We start from the raw sequence: 17,495 nt of genomic DNA, 5'->3' as shown, positions 1-17,495 counted from the left end.
TGACAAAAGCTGGAAACCTACAAGTCATCCTTGACTTTCCCTTTTCCACTAGCCTTAATCCAATCTCCATGTTTACTTCTTAAATCCATCTTGAATCTGTCCGCCTCTTTCCAATTCTACCAGCAACTTCTCTGGGCCACTGGAATAGACGCAGGGGTCTCTTTGCATCTACTTCTGCTCCCTTACAATCTGCCCACCGCACAGCAGCCCAGGTCATCTTCTACAGAAGTAAATCTGATGCTACCATCCCTCTGCTTAACCCATTTCCAAAGCTTCTCATTGCTCAACTCTAAAAACCTAAATCCTTAACGGGGTCTACAAGGCCTAGGTCATCTGGCCACTACCCACATCTCCTGCTCATCCCTTGCTGTTCTCCCAACCCCCAACCCAGCCACACCATCACTTTTTCATGTTCCCTTTGGTCCCAGGTCTTCTCCTGTGCTGTTCTCTCAGCTTACTGTCTCCGACCCAGTCCACGCCAAGCATCTAGGGAACTGCCATTCATTCTTCAGACCATGGGTCAAGCATCATTTTCTCAGGACAATTTCCCGGGCTCCTCAAACGACCGCCCTCCTATGCTGCTCCCAGGCAACACCTAGCATAGCTTGTTGTTACACCCTGGTGTGATTATCTGACTCATGTCTGTCAGTCCCACCGGAACCGAAAGCTTCATGAGGGCGACACTGTGTCTGTTGTGCATGCCACTCTATCCCAGTGCCTGGCATGGTGCTTGGCACATAGCAGGCTCTCAAACAGTGAATAAAGAATGAAAGATCAGGTCTGGCGCTACAGAGTTGGAAAGCAACTGACAAGTGAGGAAGAAGAGGGCAAGGACAGGGGAAACAGACATTTAGGGGGTGGGAAGGAGAAATGAACTGCAATAAAGGCAAAAGGACGCACGGAGAAGAGGACAAAGAAAGCAGGAGTAACCAGCAATACCGACTGATCACTGCAGAGAAGGTAAAGAGCTGAGAGTCTACTGAGGTCTACAGAATTGAGTGGTCAAAGAGGAGCTTTAACAGGGAGCATGAGCCAGACCATGAGAGGTGAAGGAGTTAACAGTCCGTACGCAGAAGCAGTGTGTGTGGACTCACTTTTTAAAAAGTCTAGCAGGGAAGGGGAAGAAAGAGGATAGTATTGGAGTATCAGGGTAGCAGGGATGCAAGAAGGTGTTTCAAAATAAAGAGACTTGAGCAGGTCTGCGGGCTGGGGAGCCAATGAAAACCACACACGTAAGACACAGAGTAACTGGTGGGGCACTAGGGCTCCAGAGGGGCTAGAAGCAGAAAGGCTCCCTTTGTAAAAGAAGACATCTAGCTCCTTCCTCTGAGATGGCAGAGGAGGAGGAAAAGAATTTATGGGAGCTCAGCGAGGATGACTTTTAACTTTGCAACAAAGCAAGAGATGAGGTCTGCAAAGGAGCTCAGAGGGGTCTGTCACTGGTGTGGTGGGGAATGTGATGAGAGGTCGATCTGAGATGGAGAGAATTGCCAAAGCAGCCACGAGCCCCTTTCTGAGGTCTGAAAGCCCGAACTTGTAGTGGAGCTAAATAATTACTTAAATCCACTGTGTGACTTTCAACAGGAGGGCTCAGTAGCGCACAGCCTCTCAAGCTTGGTGACTGGCAAATTGGGAATGGATGGCAACAAGGGGCAAGGGGACCTGGGGTATCAGCAGGGACTGTTTTAACCTGAAGGTCTCAGTCATTTTGCAGCAGCAAAATAAAGACGATTTAAGACTGAAATTTAAAAGAAAACCTATAGTACGGATCCTACGTTCCCACTGATGCTCCTACTTACAGACACTCTAGGATGTTTCATTATTATAGTCTTTTTAGCATTATTTCACCTCTTTTTAAATGAAAAAAGGTGCTAACTCCATTAGACGGAAGGAACTAAAAAAGGACAACGTTGAAAAGTTCCGAACGTATTTTTTTGAAAAGAAAAACACTACAGGAACCCTTTTTGTTCATGCTTGTTATAAAGTGGGAGGCAATACAGGTCTGCCACTCGTGTCAGATGCCCAGCTCTTGGGAGGCACGATACCTCGCAAATGCTCATTTCAGAACCAGATATTTGAGAGGCAGATACGAGGGCCATCCATCCACCTTGATTCTCCAAGTCCCATCTCCGCATTGGTAAATCATCAAACAGCAAAGTCAACAGACCCCAGCCTGCTAGTCCCTCCCAGAAATACCTTTACCCAGTAAAAGTTAACATGTGTCCTGTCCTTAAAGAGGGCCTTGAATGGTATTCAAGAATCTTTAGGTAATACTCTGCCCAAAGAATGAAATCACTATGGTCCTACCTCTTAGAGGAAACCCTAATGACAAATTTCTCCTTGAATTTAATCCAGGAAGAACATACTGTCTCCGACTGTCAGGTAATGAAAAGTGTATACACGACACGCTGCTCATCCCACCGGCAGCCCTAAGGGTTATCATCTGCTCATCCGTGCATCTCCGGAACTCCATCCTATTTTTAAAGAGGAGTTTGTGGAGTGACCGAGAGTGAGACCTAGGAACTTTCAGATGGTATCTACCACTGATGGGGAGGGGAAAAGGATTTCTTCAGCTGGGGGGTAGATCCACAGATGTTTATGTTATTCTTTACAAACTTTCTATGTTAAATATTTCAAAATAATTTTTTAAAAAGTGGGGGTGTGAATGGCAGAGATGGGTGGGGATGAATATGTATGAGTTCTAGTGGAGAAAACAGCCAGGGCAGAGAAGCGGAGGGCTGGTTTAGGGAACACTGAGTAGGGTACCTGTGCCATCATGCGGGGTGCACAGAAAAGAGAGGTGGGGAGGCGACTCAGGGCTGAGCTGCAGAGGACCAAGAACACTGAGGAATCTGAAATGAGGGAGGAAAGCTGCCACTGAGAGTTTCCAAGTGGGGGGCGGGGAGAATGTCTGTAAGAATGTCTGTGGGAGCCAGAGAGAACGCAGTGGGGAGAAGATGCCGGCAGGGACGGGACAATGAAGACTTCAGAGGAGAACGGAGGAGGGGGAGGAGGTGACTCCACGGTGACTAGAAGAAGAGTAGCACCATCAAGACAAGCGAGAACACCCAACGAAGGAAGTGGCAAGGAGAAAAAGCAGGAGAGTTTTGGCTTGGCCGTGCACCTGGGGTGCCAGGTGGAAAGTCAAGGGATCTCCAGCAGGTAGTGAGAAAGGAGAAGCTGGGGCCCGAAGAAAGGTCGCTGCTAGAAAACCAGGAGCAGGCTGGGTGGACTAGGGAAGGGGCCGGGCGGTGGCTGCTTTGCCCGGCAGCTGCCGTCAGACGGGCTGCGTCCGTGGGCACACAATGCTAACTGGAGAGAAGCGAGTGCAGCTGGGAGGTGGAGGAAGCCGTGGGGAGGATGAATAGAAGTGTGCTGAGGGCCTGGGAGCTGCAGAAGCTTCCACCAGGCAGTGGAAGGGGGAGTGGAAGCAAGAGCAAGAGAGGGACCGTCTCCACAGCCTCTGTTCTCGCCGGGGCTCCCCGCCACCTCCCCAGGACCACCCTCCGGGGCCTCTGTTCCTTCTTGATGTCACTGAAACTTGCAACATTTCACTCCCTTGTCCACTCCCTTCCTTCTAGAGATTTTGCTCTTCTCCCCACTTCCACCAAAGCCTTGTCTTACAAGCCTGCCCTCTGCTCTGACTGCGGCTTCTTCCTCTCCCCGCCCCGGAGAGCCGGGCCCCCCGAGGCTCCCTCCGCAGCCGCATCTCCGGTGACCGTTTGGTCCCCTCAGGTAACCCTGTGGCTAGACCCGGCTGTTACGGACACCCGTATGCCCATCACTTCAGCACCTTCAGACTCGTGTTCCCAATGGCTCCTGAGCCATTTCCACTTCGCACTCAGCAGCTGTAAGTCTGCACATTCAGACTTGTCTCCCGGGGGCTCAGCTCCAACCCACTCCTCCTGTGATGTCTATTTCCACGAATGGGAGCAGCTGCAACCACTCAAGCCCAAAACCACAGGGATCACTGTCGACTCGAGTCTTCCCTTCGACTCGCAACTCCAAATGCCACCCAGATCCTCCTGCCTGGCTCACGGCTGTTCCCTCCTTTCTACTGCAACGTGGGCTGGATTAGGACCTGCTCGCCTGGAAAACGGAGATCACTTCCTGGACGGTCTCCCTGCCTCCAGTCTCCCCCTCCCCCAATCTGTCACACACGCTGCGACCCGACTTCCCTTCCTGCAACGCATGTGTCGTTCCCCACGTGACACGCACACTGCTGAATGGTGACTGATTACATGCTAGAGGCTGGCGAGGCTTCCAGCTTCGTCTCCTCCCTTCCCCTCCACACTCCCTCTCCAGCACATCCCTCCGCCGCTGCCGCAGTATACAGGGCCCCTCCATAGCCCTAGACCCGCAACGCGCAAAAGCGCCCTGTGGAGCCTCCTCCCTCCCGCCCATCTGTCCAGGAAACGGTCCCCGTTCTTCGAGACGTGGTTGGAACATCACCTCCTCTACAAGGCATCCTGTGACTCAGCGTAGAGTTAACCCGCCTCTCCCTTGTAACCTCATGGAACGATGCACCCGCCGTGGGCTCTGCCACACTACACCGCACGTGCTCATCTCCGCGTCGCGCACCCGGCACCGTGGCACTCACCCGGGCGCTCAGTGAGTGTTCCTGGGATAAGGATACGGCCGCATGAATGAACAGAGGGTTAATCTGTCTTTCTCACCCACCACAGCGCCTGAGCCCGAAGTATTCCTGCGAGGGAAACTGGAAGCGGTCTTGCCCCCGGGGAGTCCACAGATGACAGAGTATTACAGGCCTAAACAGCCCTACTGGAGTCACGAGATCGAACGCAAGACAAACCCCTCAAGGTCAAAAGGCGGCTGTGATTTCTCAACGCCAAACGCAACGGTGGTGTTCGGGACCACCAGGTCTCGCCACTAGTGAAGGCCAGAGAGCGTGACAAATAAATACGGCTGAATTTCTTCCCTGCCACATGCCACGCTCCATCCTAGGCCTCACGGCTCGGCGGCGAACAGACACAAAGCATCCCTGGCCTCGGTCAGACGGGAACGAGGCAAAGCAGTGAAATATACAAAATAGGAGGCAGTGGCAAGTGCTCAGGAGAAACAAACAAACAAACATGAAAGGGGGAGAGGAGGAGGGGGAGGGGTTTGGGACCTTTAGAGCCGGTGGGCAGGGTAAGTTTCCCAGCAATAAGTGTGAACATGGGGACATGAACACAGAGAAGGAGTGAGGCCTTCGGCGGAAGATGGCGAAGCCTCCAGGGAGGACATGATTTTTGAGGTGGGTTCTGAGGGACGAGAGGGCATCCAGGCCCAGTGAAAACAGCCCAGAAGGGCCTCAGGTGCTGGGGAGAGGGCCAGGGCTTTGTGCAGCTGGACAACAGCACGGGGAGAAGCAGTGTGAGTCGAGGCAAGGGAAGTCAGAAGAATTTTTCTGCCACACGAAGGAGAGTGGATTTTATGCTGCGGGCAGTGGGGATCCAGCAAGAGTTTTCAGACTGCAAAGTATGCTGCTCAGAGTGGGGGCGGGGGGAGACCCCAAAGGACGCCCAGGGGAAGAAGGCCGCATGACAGTCCAAAGACCATGGTGCGTCTACTGCCCGGGACATCAGGGGCAGGGAAACTGCCCTTGACACCTGACGAAACAGGACAGCTGACTCCCGAGGCAGGCCGTGCTCCCACTGCAGTGTTTACATACCTGAACCACACAGGTGTCCGCTTCAAAAGGCCAGTGAGATGGCGGCTCTTTGTCAAACACGTGAGAAACATTCACATTTTGCAGCAGAATCCACGATTAATGTTCTTATTTAGGACTTTGAGATACACTATGATGACTATGTTTTGAGGCTTCTGCATAACCACCCAAATGGCTTCCTTTATATGATGTTTTCTGCCACGAACTGCTTGTTTTTAAACTTGGACTAAACGATGTGGCCAATTGGTCAAAATATTTATGTAAAACTTGGTAGAAGAAGAAAAAGATTAGCAGTCAGTGTCAAATGGGCATTTTATTCACCCACTCCACGCTAACCCCTGGCCTCTGGAGTGCTGTATGAAAACGAAATAAATAAAGCTGGCCAAGTGCTGCCCAATTACAAAAGTAATGTATGCTCACGCCAAGTGGGAGGAGGAAAACAAAAGCATACGTAATTCCACCGTCCAACTATCGCAAGTACTAAACCTTTTGGTGTATTTCTTTCTGGTCTCTTTTCGACAGATAGTTTTTGTTTGGTTTCCACAGTTGAGATCACAGAACAGACACAATCTTGTCACGGCACCGCAGTTTAAATAATTTCCCCAGTTCATCACCAGTGACAGCACGAAATGGAACCGGGCATGTGTGGCTGGTCAACAACTTGCTCTAATTCGATTTTTGATGATTCTCGCATATATTAGCATAAAATCTCTCAGTGTGTCCCAATTTGACACTTGGAAGCTGTACCGAATGAGTCTTACTTTGGCTGGCCATATTGTATAGTACAGTATAGTATAATATTACATAACGTTATATTATACTTTTGTTAGTTCAGCCTACAGGTATGTTAACTTTTTAACCAATCCCATCCAATTACTGGATCAAATAAACTTGAGCCCCTGTAAAGACAGACCTCTTCCATCCTTCACCAATACAACTGGTTTTTATGAAGTAACTATTATCTACGCTCAGTTTTACATTAGTGGCTTCACTCCAATATCTTAGCCGATTAAGACTACTTCAAACCCCTTCCCCTTCCCTTTAACCCCCTTCCAAGTTAAAGGCTTGATACCAGTTACACAGTCTGTCTATAATACTCCCAATGGGTTTCTTTCTTTCCTGGGTACGTAATCATCTGTTCAAATGATAAATTCTACAGTTGTTGCCAACTGTTGCCAAGGGTTGACAACCAGCTCACTGCTCTGTTAATTTCCAGAATCTTCTTTCACATTCTGGAAAACTAAAACATTTGTTCAGCTCCAGTCTTGCTTAGAAGCCTGAAGAGAGTCACATAAGTAAAATGCCCAATCTCAGGCCCATGGGGGTCTAGGAACACTACAGAAGTGGGCTCCCACAGCTAAGGCAATAACAGTAATAAACAGCATTTTTCAGAATTCGGACACAAAGATGAGCATAATTTTTTAAAAATCCAAAGGTTCAAACTAATCTAGATTAGAACTGTCCTGAAGAAACTCTGAGGTAAAAAGCAGTCAAACAAAAGCTAGATTCCCCCAACACTCCCAACATCTCCTGCGTTTAAGCTGATGTTGGGCTCCTCTTCCATGTGCCCCGGCCCTGTTTATCCCTCCTCGATCCAGCCCATCAAAATACAGCTGCCCCTTCAGGCTGGCCTGGGCAACGGCAACCCACCACATCCACCACAGGCCCTTCTGGGCCAGCCTCAGCAGCTGTTCATTCATTCTTTCCCTTCTGGAGCATCTCGTCTCCATCACATTGTTCCATCAATGGGAAATTCGTTGAAATACCATGGCAAACATCTTATGGCCACGGAATGAGAAGGTAGAGTGGCACTAAGCCACAACATAGTCATCCTAGTTCTAAACTGCTACCTGGTGTTCTGTAATTGAACACTTGGAAAGTTCTAGAGCAGTGGGCCTTAACAAGGGATTCACATCAGATTCACACACATCAGCATCCTCATCTGTGATGTTTTAAAAAATGACCGCTGTGCCTGGACCACAAGCCGGAACATTCGGATGCAGTACATCATGGCATCTGTAGTGGCTGCTAAGCGCCGCAAGTGGTTCTCATCGGTGCTTCTGGTAAAGAACCACTGTTCTACACCTAACCAACTTCTCCAAACTAGCAAATGAGCACAGTTACAAAACTCCCCTCCCCAGATTATCAAGGACAAAACTTATTTTAATTCACTCTATTCCTACATAAACAGGTGTTAGTGTTAAATGAGCTTTGCATAAGCCAAAAATTAAGAGCTGAGAAGCAAATATACCCCCATGTTAATCTGATCCCCAGTCAATCTTGCAAAAGGTAGAAGAGAAACAGTTTAGCATTATCTTTAACAGTTAGGGTCATCTTTATGGTCTTAGATTCTACTTACCGTTTCCAAACTTCTTAAATAAAGACGATAATTTGTGATGTAAACTCTTCCCTTAATGGGGCCATTGAAAGGACATATGTAAATAACTTCTTTGTCTATTAAGATAAAAAAAGTACCCTAAAATAATGGAAATATATACCAAGATACACAACAAATGGCACTAATTTAATATAAACTATTTGGCTAAGAATAACTACAATTAAAAAAAAAGTCACTGAAAAGGTCTAAAGCAAGCACTGGCAATGCTTCTACATTACCATGCTAGGTCGAATGGGGCTGCCACTACCTAGGGACAAGGTGAGAACAGCTGGAGAGCAGAAGTGAAAGAAGAAGAGTGGAGCTAGATTCATTTCACATATTAAGTGAGATGAAACAGATGGCCAAGAAATTAGTACATCTTTGGTAGGATCAAACATAAGGAGAAACTAAATCAGGAGAGTTGAGTTGTTATAATAAAATATATCTTTGTCTTAACTTTCAAGGATGTCCTTGAATGTGTTCATGGCATTTGTTTATTTATCTATTTACTTATTCATAGTAATTTTGAAATCCCTTTCTCCTCAGGTGCTAAATGAAGAATACCCAGTAAGGCTATTTCATGCTCATTCAGTCAGTTACTACACTACCTCAGTGAAGGTTCTGGCACTGATACAGAGCACCAAAACTTTACAAATGAAGACCATCAAAAGTAAGCTATCCTCTTTGTTCTTATCCAGAAATTGGGATGGACACACGCCACCGGTTTCCTTTTCAAGACTAGGATCACGTGTGCAAGTCTGTGGACATGGAATAGTTTCTCATGGTGCGTGGCTAACTCATTCACACAGGTACCACATCTATGACCTTAATCTGATTAGCACCATGCTTTCGGCCATTTAAGCTAAACAACCCAGATCTTAGTCAATAAAACGAAAGGTTCTCTGAAACGATGGTTAACTGTATCATCACCAAATGGGAATCTGAGAGGGGGATGTCGACCCTAATAAAAAATGTGAATGCCCACAACATGAGCACTTCGCTTAGAAGCTGTCAGGTGCTTCTGGATTGTTAAGCCAGAACGATCTAGTCTTTCCAAAGTAGATACCTCCCTCGTAATATGAATTTATAATGAAGAAAATAAGCCAACAATCAGAATGTTACATCAACATAACTAACTTCGGCTATCTGGCAAATCAAAGATATTTTAAACCACTGTGGTCTCCTATATTTCAAAGAAGAGAATACTTGGACTTTAAGCCTCTAAGTTGAGGCATTTTAAAGCATACATCATAGACTGGAAAACCTTAATACCATTTTCTTCTTATCACCTCAAACCATAAGAGCTTATAGCTCCAATAAGAGACTTTCAAGAGCTAATCCACATTTCTTTTCCAAAATAATTCTGTCTTTGGTACAGAGGGAAAAAATATCACTATCCTGGAGAGCGTGAAGCTCTTGAGAGAACTCTTTGATCAAGAAATGTAACTTCTAAAGAGTCCGTGGGATTGAAGCCACCTGACCCTGCTGGACCTCTCATCAATGTACGAAAATCCTAACTTCACAGGCTCCTTACCAGTGATGCGGGTTTCTCCTGGAAGTCGAGGAAGAGCCTCACCGATCTCCCGATTAACTCCATCCCTAGAAGTCTGGAAACAAAATGGTGCCATCAGGAGTAATGACATTACATTTGCATAGGATTTTGAGCAACCAAACAGAGATATCGTTGTCAAAGAAAAAAATTAGAGAAATAGTGACCATTACAGAAAATCGGCACAGAAAATCCACACGACTAAAAACTACAACTTAGCATTCAACATTCATTAGCTGTGTTAACTTTCAGTCTGTAAATAACATTAGCACGCTTTTCAGTGATATTAATTAAACACCCCTTCCAAGCAATTTATAGTTAACAGTGTTCAGGAAAGTGATAAAAAGTAAATATTAAGTGTATTCTATAGGTACACATATACCGTGGCAGCTTTTTTTCATATTAAGTATTTAGTCCTATTTTGTTGAGAGAAGGAATGAAAACTTGATTTCAATGGGGCCTTAACTGAGCAACAGTAATTACAGCATCTTCTCACGACACCAGAAAATAACAGTTACCACACACTGGGTTTCCTATTTTATTTTCCTATTTTATTAAGATCTTTCTTCATGTAGGTGACTAGATAAGAGGACGGGGTGGCCTGTCATTGAACTTTTGAGCCAACAGGGGCCTTGGGAACCATCTACGCACAAATTCTTCGCGTGACTTTACTACGTCTCTAGGCCTGGCTCCCCACGCATGGTCCTCGTTCAATCACCGCAGCCGCTCTGCCAGACAGGCAAAGTATTAGCCGCTAAAAGTGAAGGTGAGTTCTGAGAGGCTCATTTGCCAGGTGACTTGGATGCCTGGGAAAGGCGTCTTTCAATCTATTCAGCCGCCCCAGCGGATCAGTGCCAGGCACATCACTAACATCTGTTTGGGCAAAAGGTTTTTTCATCGCTGTTTTTCATTCATTTTTTTCTAGTTGTTTTCCAAAGTCATGCTGCAGTTATTTCATGTGTGAAGCTAGTAATCCTTGCCTCAAAGGAGTTTCGTGAATATTAAGTGAAACAAACTACACAAGCACACTTCTGAGAATTACCAAGGGCTATGCAAATGCAGAGTATTCTGAAACAAGAGAAACGTGGCTTGTGTATTTAGGTGAGAGATAAGCTGTCAAAGAGGGGGGCTCTGCTGGATTTTTAATGGTTTTAGTCTTTTTATTCAGGTACAAAGTGAAAATTCCTAGCTAATTTTCAATATGTTTTAGTGCTTGTAAGCTAAGCATTTTATAACTCAGAGGGTAAGGCAAACTGTCCCCAGCCAGGAAGGCCTTCTTCAATGAGGAGCAAAAACCACACGTTTTATATAAATGATACGACTGCAAAGAAATTATCATCCTCCTTTAACACTGCCTCAAACTAAAAACAAGTATAACGAGCAAATTTAATATTCATACAGCCTTTAAATACCACAGTTCTGGGTCAGGAGAAGAAAGCGTAATTCAGCCACAACATAAGGGAAACAAATGTCTATTAACACAGGAAAACATGGGATTAACAGAAGATGTACTTTCACAGTAGAGTAACGTTACACGAGGACTTACAATTACCTTCTTGAAGTTACTCTTGTGTTTAGAACTGATCCTTGTACCATAACAATACTAAAATACGATAAAGACTTTTATAATTGGGGGATGAAAAGGTCCTTACAAACATGACACAAAAAGCAGAAAATATAAGAAAAGACTGATGATGTGGTTACATAAAAATTTAAACCTCTGTATTTCAAAATCCAAACACATAAATATAATTAAAAGGCTAACAGTAAACTAGGGAAAAGTCTTATATGTTATTATTATATGTATTATAAAGAATAATATATATTATTAAGAGTTGATCATCATAATTTATAAAGAATGCTTAGAAGTCAACAGAAAAGGATACCCCGAACACCCCAAAACACAAATAGGCAAAGGACACAGACAGCCACTTCACAAAACAATTACAAATGGACAAGAAACACACCTTTAAAACAAAACCAAACCAAAAAAAGGTACCCTTGTTAGTACTCAGGGAAATACAAATTAAAAGACACTGGTTGGCTCCCTTCTGGGATTGCTTGGGTATCTCTCTACACTGCTTGTGGATGTGTAAATGAACCTCTCTGGTGGATAACCGGTAATATGTATCAAAAGCCTTAAAGGGCCATGAATAAAGCTTATTTAAAATTCCTTCTTTCCAATAGCTGTTCCAATATCTCCCTCTAATTACACAATTTCTCCTTGACACTTGGAACCATTTTCTGTTAATGCTGTGTTTGTTTTGGTCCTATAACTCTTTTATCCTCATAATTAGAAAATAACACCAATATTTAGGAAGGTGTTAACAGCCTGTTCAGCGGACCCTGGCTTCCAATCTCTCCCTCAGAAAGCTTTCAGGGGCAAGAGATTGCCTAGTATCTTAAATGTAACACTGGAAGTAGTTCACAAGTCAGAGGTTCTCAAAAATGAAGTTATGTGAAAGGATTTACAAACAAAACTCACTGAACACACATAAGATAATCAGTCTTTTACTGAACAAGGTGGGTTAACGAAACCACATGTATCACAGAATTTACATTATGTGAATAAATAATGAAATTAATAATTCAAGAAACCCAGAATGAGCACCTAATATTCAAATACAAAAGGAGAAATGAGAGAAGGAGGTACAGATAAATCTGAAAACTCAACTTACCCTCTTAAAAGACTCATTCTCCAAGGAGTGTGAATTATATTTAGAAGTCGGTGCAGAGGCCATACTGGAAACTCTACCAAGAAAGACAACATTCAATATCAATGGAATTGTATGCAATTTCAAACATATTGCAATTGAGAACAAACAGGAGTACGCTTGACAGGCCCTATTTCCCTCGTAGTCTCCAGTGGGAATGAGACACACGAAGTATCAACCACAACACAGCTCATGGGAAAGAGCTCCGATGAAGGTGCAGGGAACCGTGGAGGAACAGAGAAGGGGGAGCTCAGCAGAAGACACCACACATGTGCCCGGAATTTTTATTCCTAGCCTTCAAACTGTCATGGGAGAAAACTTAATGTTCACTAATTGTGCAACAGGCTTCAAATTTCCACATTTCTTAATTTTTAAAGACAGTTAAGAGGCAGCCAGGCGGAGTGATAAAAAGGGGAGACTGCTGAACTCACTCTTCTTTCCCCTTTAATAATTCTGTTTTCTCTAAATTAAGGCAAGTTAAAGTGGCATGGATTTGATGGAAATCAAATTAGGAAGATTTGATTTAATCAGCATTTTCTAGGGAAAGTATATACTTCATTTAAATAAGGCTTATTCATCACAATTCAGACATAAATGAAACCATCATATTCGGAATACATACAATACCTTGGTAACCCAGGGGTTTATTTAGACTTTTGAAGATGATAGCAACAACAGGAAACTAAGTAGTGCTTTGGTTATTTTATTTATCAAAGTTAATGACACCGAGAGAGACATATGGAAGTCACTGGTGGTTAAACCACATCCAATTCAGCAAGGTGACTGTGGATATTTATAGGATCTTTTTTGCCAGGCTCATTAAAAGACCAACCACTCACTAACAAAATATGGCATGGAAAACATCACTACCCCTTGGAACAAAACCTAGTGATTTGATAGCTGTGCACGGCTGTCCAATGTCCTTAAGTAAGGCCTGAGAGGTGAAAGAAGATGCGGATGAGGGGACCCATCAGGACAGAGGCAGCAAGATGGCCAGGTGAGAACAATCTTACAAGATTAGCACCGCCAGGCTTCCTCCACCAGAGCTCAGCTCTCCAAGGGCAAGGCTGGGGGTCCATTTGGGTCACGGTTATCTCCTGGCACACAATGACACTCATAACTATTTGATGAACGAATGACTGATTATGTGCAAAACACACACTATTGGGCAACATGATGAGGCTCTGAGCTTGGGTATCAGTTCACCAAATCCCAGAACACTGGAACTAGGAAACTACTGCAGAGGCTTAAACATGAACACTTAGGGCAAAATAAAATACTTCTTTATAGAAAGGAATACTAAACTTAAAAGACCTGAAACTATTAAGAGGTAGCACGATCTAAAATTAGAAATAACTGTTTTAAAAAGATTAATGAATAACTCTAGAATGAATTAAATGCAGACAAAATAGTTCAGACAATATAGCCTTGAAAAAAACCTCTCTAATCGTAAATTAAAATCCAGTCAAATAACCCATTATTCTCTGAGACGGCAGAATGGATGAGATGGACTAGATAGAGCAAGTTAGATGTTTCTGCCCTGAAATTATTCTACTGACTAAACAATATTACACATTTGGGGGATTTTCATCAGGAACGGATACAGAATTACTTTTAGTAATCAGATGCTATAATATTTAAAACACTTTTATCATATAAGTCAATGTCTTCAAACACATGTTAAGTTATTACTGTCAAGTCAACATAAGACATTTCAAATGCTGGGTTATATAATCGACTCAGTCTTCACGGTCCTGTTTATAAACCATAAAAGAAAGATGAGTCCTCCTGTTTTCATCAATCCTCATTTAAAAACTTCAATTTAAAATGAACTAAATAGGGACTTCCCTGGTGGTCCAGTGGCTAGGACTCCGTGCTCCCAATACAGGGGGCCTGGGTTCAATCCCTGGTCAGGGAACTACAGCCCGCATGCCACAACTAAGAGTTCGCATACTGCAATTAAAGATCCCGCACACCGCAACTAAGACCTGGCGCAGCCAAATAAATATTTTTTTAAAATAAATAACATGCACTAAATTTAACAGAGGGAGGTCCTCCTTTTCCCCTTATTTTTAACTATCTGATTGAGCTATAACTCACCTACTATTAACACACCCCTTTCAAGTGAACAATTGAACAGTTTTAAGTATATCTGTAGAATTGTACAACTGTCACCACAATCGGTTTTAGAACATTTTCATCACTTCCCCCAAAAACCCCATACCCATTAGTAATCACTTATCACTCCCCATTCCCCCAGCCCCTATCACATATCTGCTCTCTATCTCTATAGATTTACCCATTCTGGACATTTCATATAAACAGAATCAAATAATATGCAGTCTTTATGTCTAAAGCCCTCATTTTTAGAGTTACCCTAGAAGACGCTACTATTAAAAGCTGGATTGAGTACAAAGCTGAGAAATCCAAGGGTCTGGGTAACATGGGTTAGTTCCATGATGACGTTTGCTTTCAAATGTCACCAGTGAGCCTCTCTTTGTTGAAAGGTTGCAACAGACCCTTGAAATGTACAGGAGCTGGAGCAGCATGACACTGAACAGCACAGGTACTGAGCCGGCTCCATTCAAATCCCCACTGCGCGATTCACTATTTGACCTTGGGTAGATTATTTCACTTCTCTGGGCTTCGGTTGCTATTATCTCTATCTTACTACAGCATAGTTGGGCAAAATGAAGTAATACACATGAAGGGCTTAGAACAGTACATGACATATTTGCTAACAAATTATTAGCATCCTTTTCAATAATGAAAGGATAATAACTGAATGCTGACGCCACAACCAATTCTTCTACAAATTAGGTCTGACCCTAGAAATACTAGGAAGAAAGTTAACTACCACAGGGACAGTGCATGGCCAGTGGTGATCTAGCTATATAAAGCTTCTCTTGAAAAAGTACATGGAGGGACTTCCTTGGTGGCACAGTGGTTAAGAATCTGCCTGCCAATGCAAGAGGACAGGGGTTCGATCCCTGGTCTGGGAAGATCCCACATACTGCGGAGCAACTAAGCCCGTGCACCACAGCTACTGAGCCTGCACTCCAGAGCCCACGAGCCACAACTACTGAGCCCGCGTGCCACAACTACTGAAGCCCACGCACCTAGAGCCCGTGCTCCGCAACAAGAGAAGCCACCGCAATGAGAAATCTGCACACCACAATAGAGTAGCCCCCGCTCACCACAACTAGAGAAAGCCCGCATGCAGCAACGAAGACCCAACGCAGCCAAAAATAAATAAATAAATAAATTTATATTTTAAAAAAAGTACGTGGAAATACTGTCTCATTTGGACCCTGTGCAGAGTTGTAGAAAATGTACTAGATGGGTGAGTGCAGGCCCTGAGCTGTCTCTAATATCCATATCTTCATCTATAAAATATTTCTGTTGGTCTAAATGGGGTTCAATAATAATTAGAAGCTACAGTAAAGTTTACAAAAGTCAGCTACCCTTTTGGTTATAGTGTATTTTGCCCCAAACCCCTAAAGATCAAGCTTTAATCCTTTTTATTTTAAAAAACATTGAATTGGGGCTACCTTGGCTTTAAAGTGAAAATTGAAACTTAATTCCCTATATATACGCTAATTTCAGGAATCTAACCAAAGGTAGACTTCTATCTTTTTTGATCCTGAAAAAAACTTTTGTGATGATTTAAGCCCAGTCTTCTCCTATTACCGAGAAGATGGCAGGAAAGCCTAGAGAGGGTACTACGACAAGACCCCAGCGTGAGTCAGTGGCAGGACCAGCTCTAGCTGACATCTCCTAACACGGCAGTATCCTTTCCATCCAGGAAAAAGTGAGTCCAAGTGATCTCTATTTTTCAAGAAACCAGGTTGGATGAGACTGGTCCCAGTCTCAGTGGAGAAGGAGTTTTAGAGTAAGAAACATAGCTAGGAAAACTCATCTAGGCAAGCAATCTCTGAGACCCCCCCCCACAACCCCTTCAAATAAAGCTACATAAAGGTGGCATTATTTAAAAAATCAAATTTTAAAGTTACAACATGGCCTCAATTGTGTCTCTCTTTAAATTCAAGCCAACTAACCTCAATGGTCTCATGGTATCTCCCTCTGTCCCTCCGTGTCCCTTCACCTCTCTTCCCCCTCTCCCTCTGTCTGTCTCCTTCCTCTCTTTCTCTCTCTGCCCCTCTCTCTCCCTGTCTCTTTCCCTACCACTTACCACCTTCCAGATAACCTGTTGTTACTGTCCACCCTCCACACCAGAATACAAGCTCCCACCAGAATACAAGCCCCTACCAGAATACAAGCTCCCACCAGAATATAAGCCCCCACCAGAATACAAGCCCCTACCAGAATACGAGCCCCCAGCAGATGAGGATTCTGGTCTGTTTTACTTAATGCTGCAGTTACAGCACCTGGTACAGTGCCTGGCACCCAGTTGGTACTTAATAGATATCCATTAAATGAATGAATGAACTGGGCTTTAATAAAGACTCAGCCAAAAAACATAACTGTTGTTTGCCCGATATTTCACTTAAGTCAGAAATTTATGCAAGCTTAAAAAAAGGGTAAAACCAATCCTTGGCTAATCAAGATGCTCAAGGCACCATGGCTCTGCACAGCAGAATGGCATTAATTTCTGGCGCCTTGAAGCACCATAAGGAACTTGCACCAAAAAGAACTACCATCCTGCACTACAGACTTTACAATGGAATAGATATTTCAAATTAAGGTACAAAGAGCTCTTCCCCCACGCCCTTCTTCCAGACTAAGAAACTGCTCCCCTCTCCGTTGCATATGAAAAATAGGATTTCACAAAACACCTGCGGCAGACGTAACTATAAACACTCTCAAATAAATAAGGACCATTTTTACCCTTACTGGAAACATCTAAAAGCAGTAGAATTAGAAAATAAATTTGACATCCACCTCATTGGGCCTTTGCAAGCAAAATCTAAACTCCAAGGGGAGCTCAGTGGCCATGGCCACTGATTTGCAATCGATGGCCCTTGATTGGGGGTTTTCCCACACTTTCCGTGTACAAACAGTGAGGAAAGGCACACAGGCCTTCCTCTTTGGATTTTACTCGCTGTGCTTTCTTACTCTGTGTTGCTGTTTAAATGAAGCTTACGGGTGATCTCTCTCTGGAGGCTCCCTTGAGAGCTGTGGGAACCTACCCAGTCTGCAAACCGACTTCGAAAGGCTGCCAGC

The 17,495-nt window shown here is 44.1% G+C and overlaps 1 protein-coding gene across 6 annotated transcripts in view; it reads right to left on the bottom strand.

Annotated features, from left to right (window-relative positions):
- MTM1 (myotubularin 1) overlaps positions 1 to 17,495 on the bottom strand; it is a 98,071-nt gene that overhangs the window by 60,268 nt on the left and 20,308 nt on the right. For 2 of the 6 annotated variants that reach the window (XM_032620379.1, XM_032620381.1), the window contains exons 2-4: positions 12,276 to 12,348; positions 9,583 to 9,655; positions 8,031 to 8,125 (exon numbers count right to left, since the gene is read on the bottom strand). In XM_032620379.1, coding sequence (XP_032476270.1) covers positions 8,031 to 8,125; positions 9,583 to 9,655; positions 12,276 to 12,338 — 231 coding nt within the window. In that variant the 5' untranslated portion in view covers positions 12,339 to 12,348. Of the gene's footprint in view, positions 1 to 8,030; positions 8,148 to 9,582; positions 9,656 to 12,275; positions 12,349 to 13,324; positions 13,404 to 17,495 lie in introns of those variants that run through there. The other 4 variants (XM_032620383.1, XM_032620384.1, XM_032620380.1 and 1 more) reach the window with 3 other exon arrangements.

This window comes from Phocoena sinus, chromosome X (assembly GCF_008692025.1).
Source record: "Phocoena sinus isolate mPhoSin1 chromosome X, mPhoSin1.pri, whole genome shotgun sequence".
Lineage (NCBI taxonomy): Eukaryota > Metazoa > Chordata > Mammalia > Artiodactyla > Phocoenidae > Phocoena > Phocoena sinus.
The sequence above is the reverse complement of the archived record's forward strand: the minus strand, read 5'-3'. Positions and strand labels throughout refer to the sequence as shown.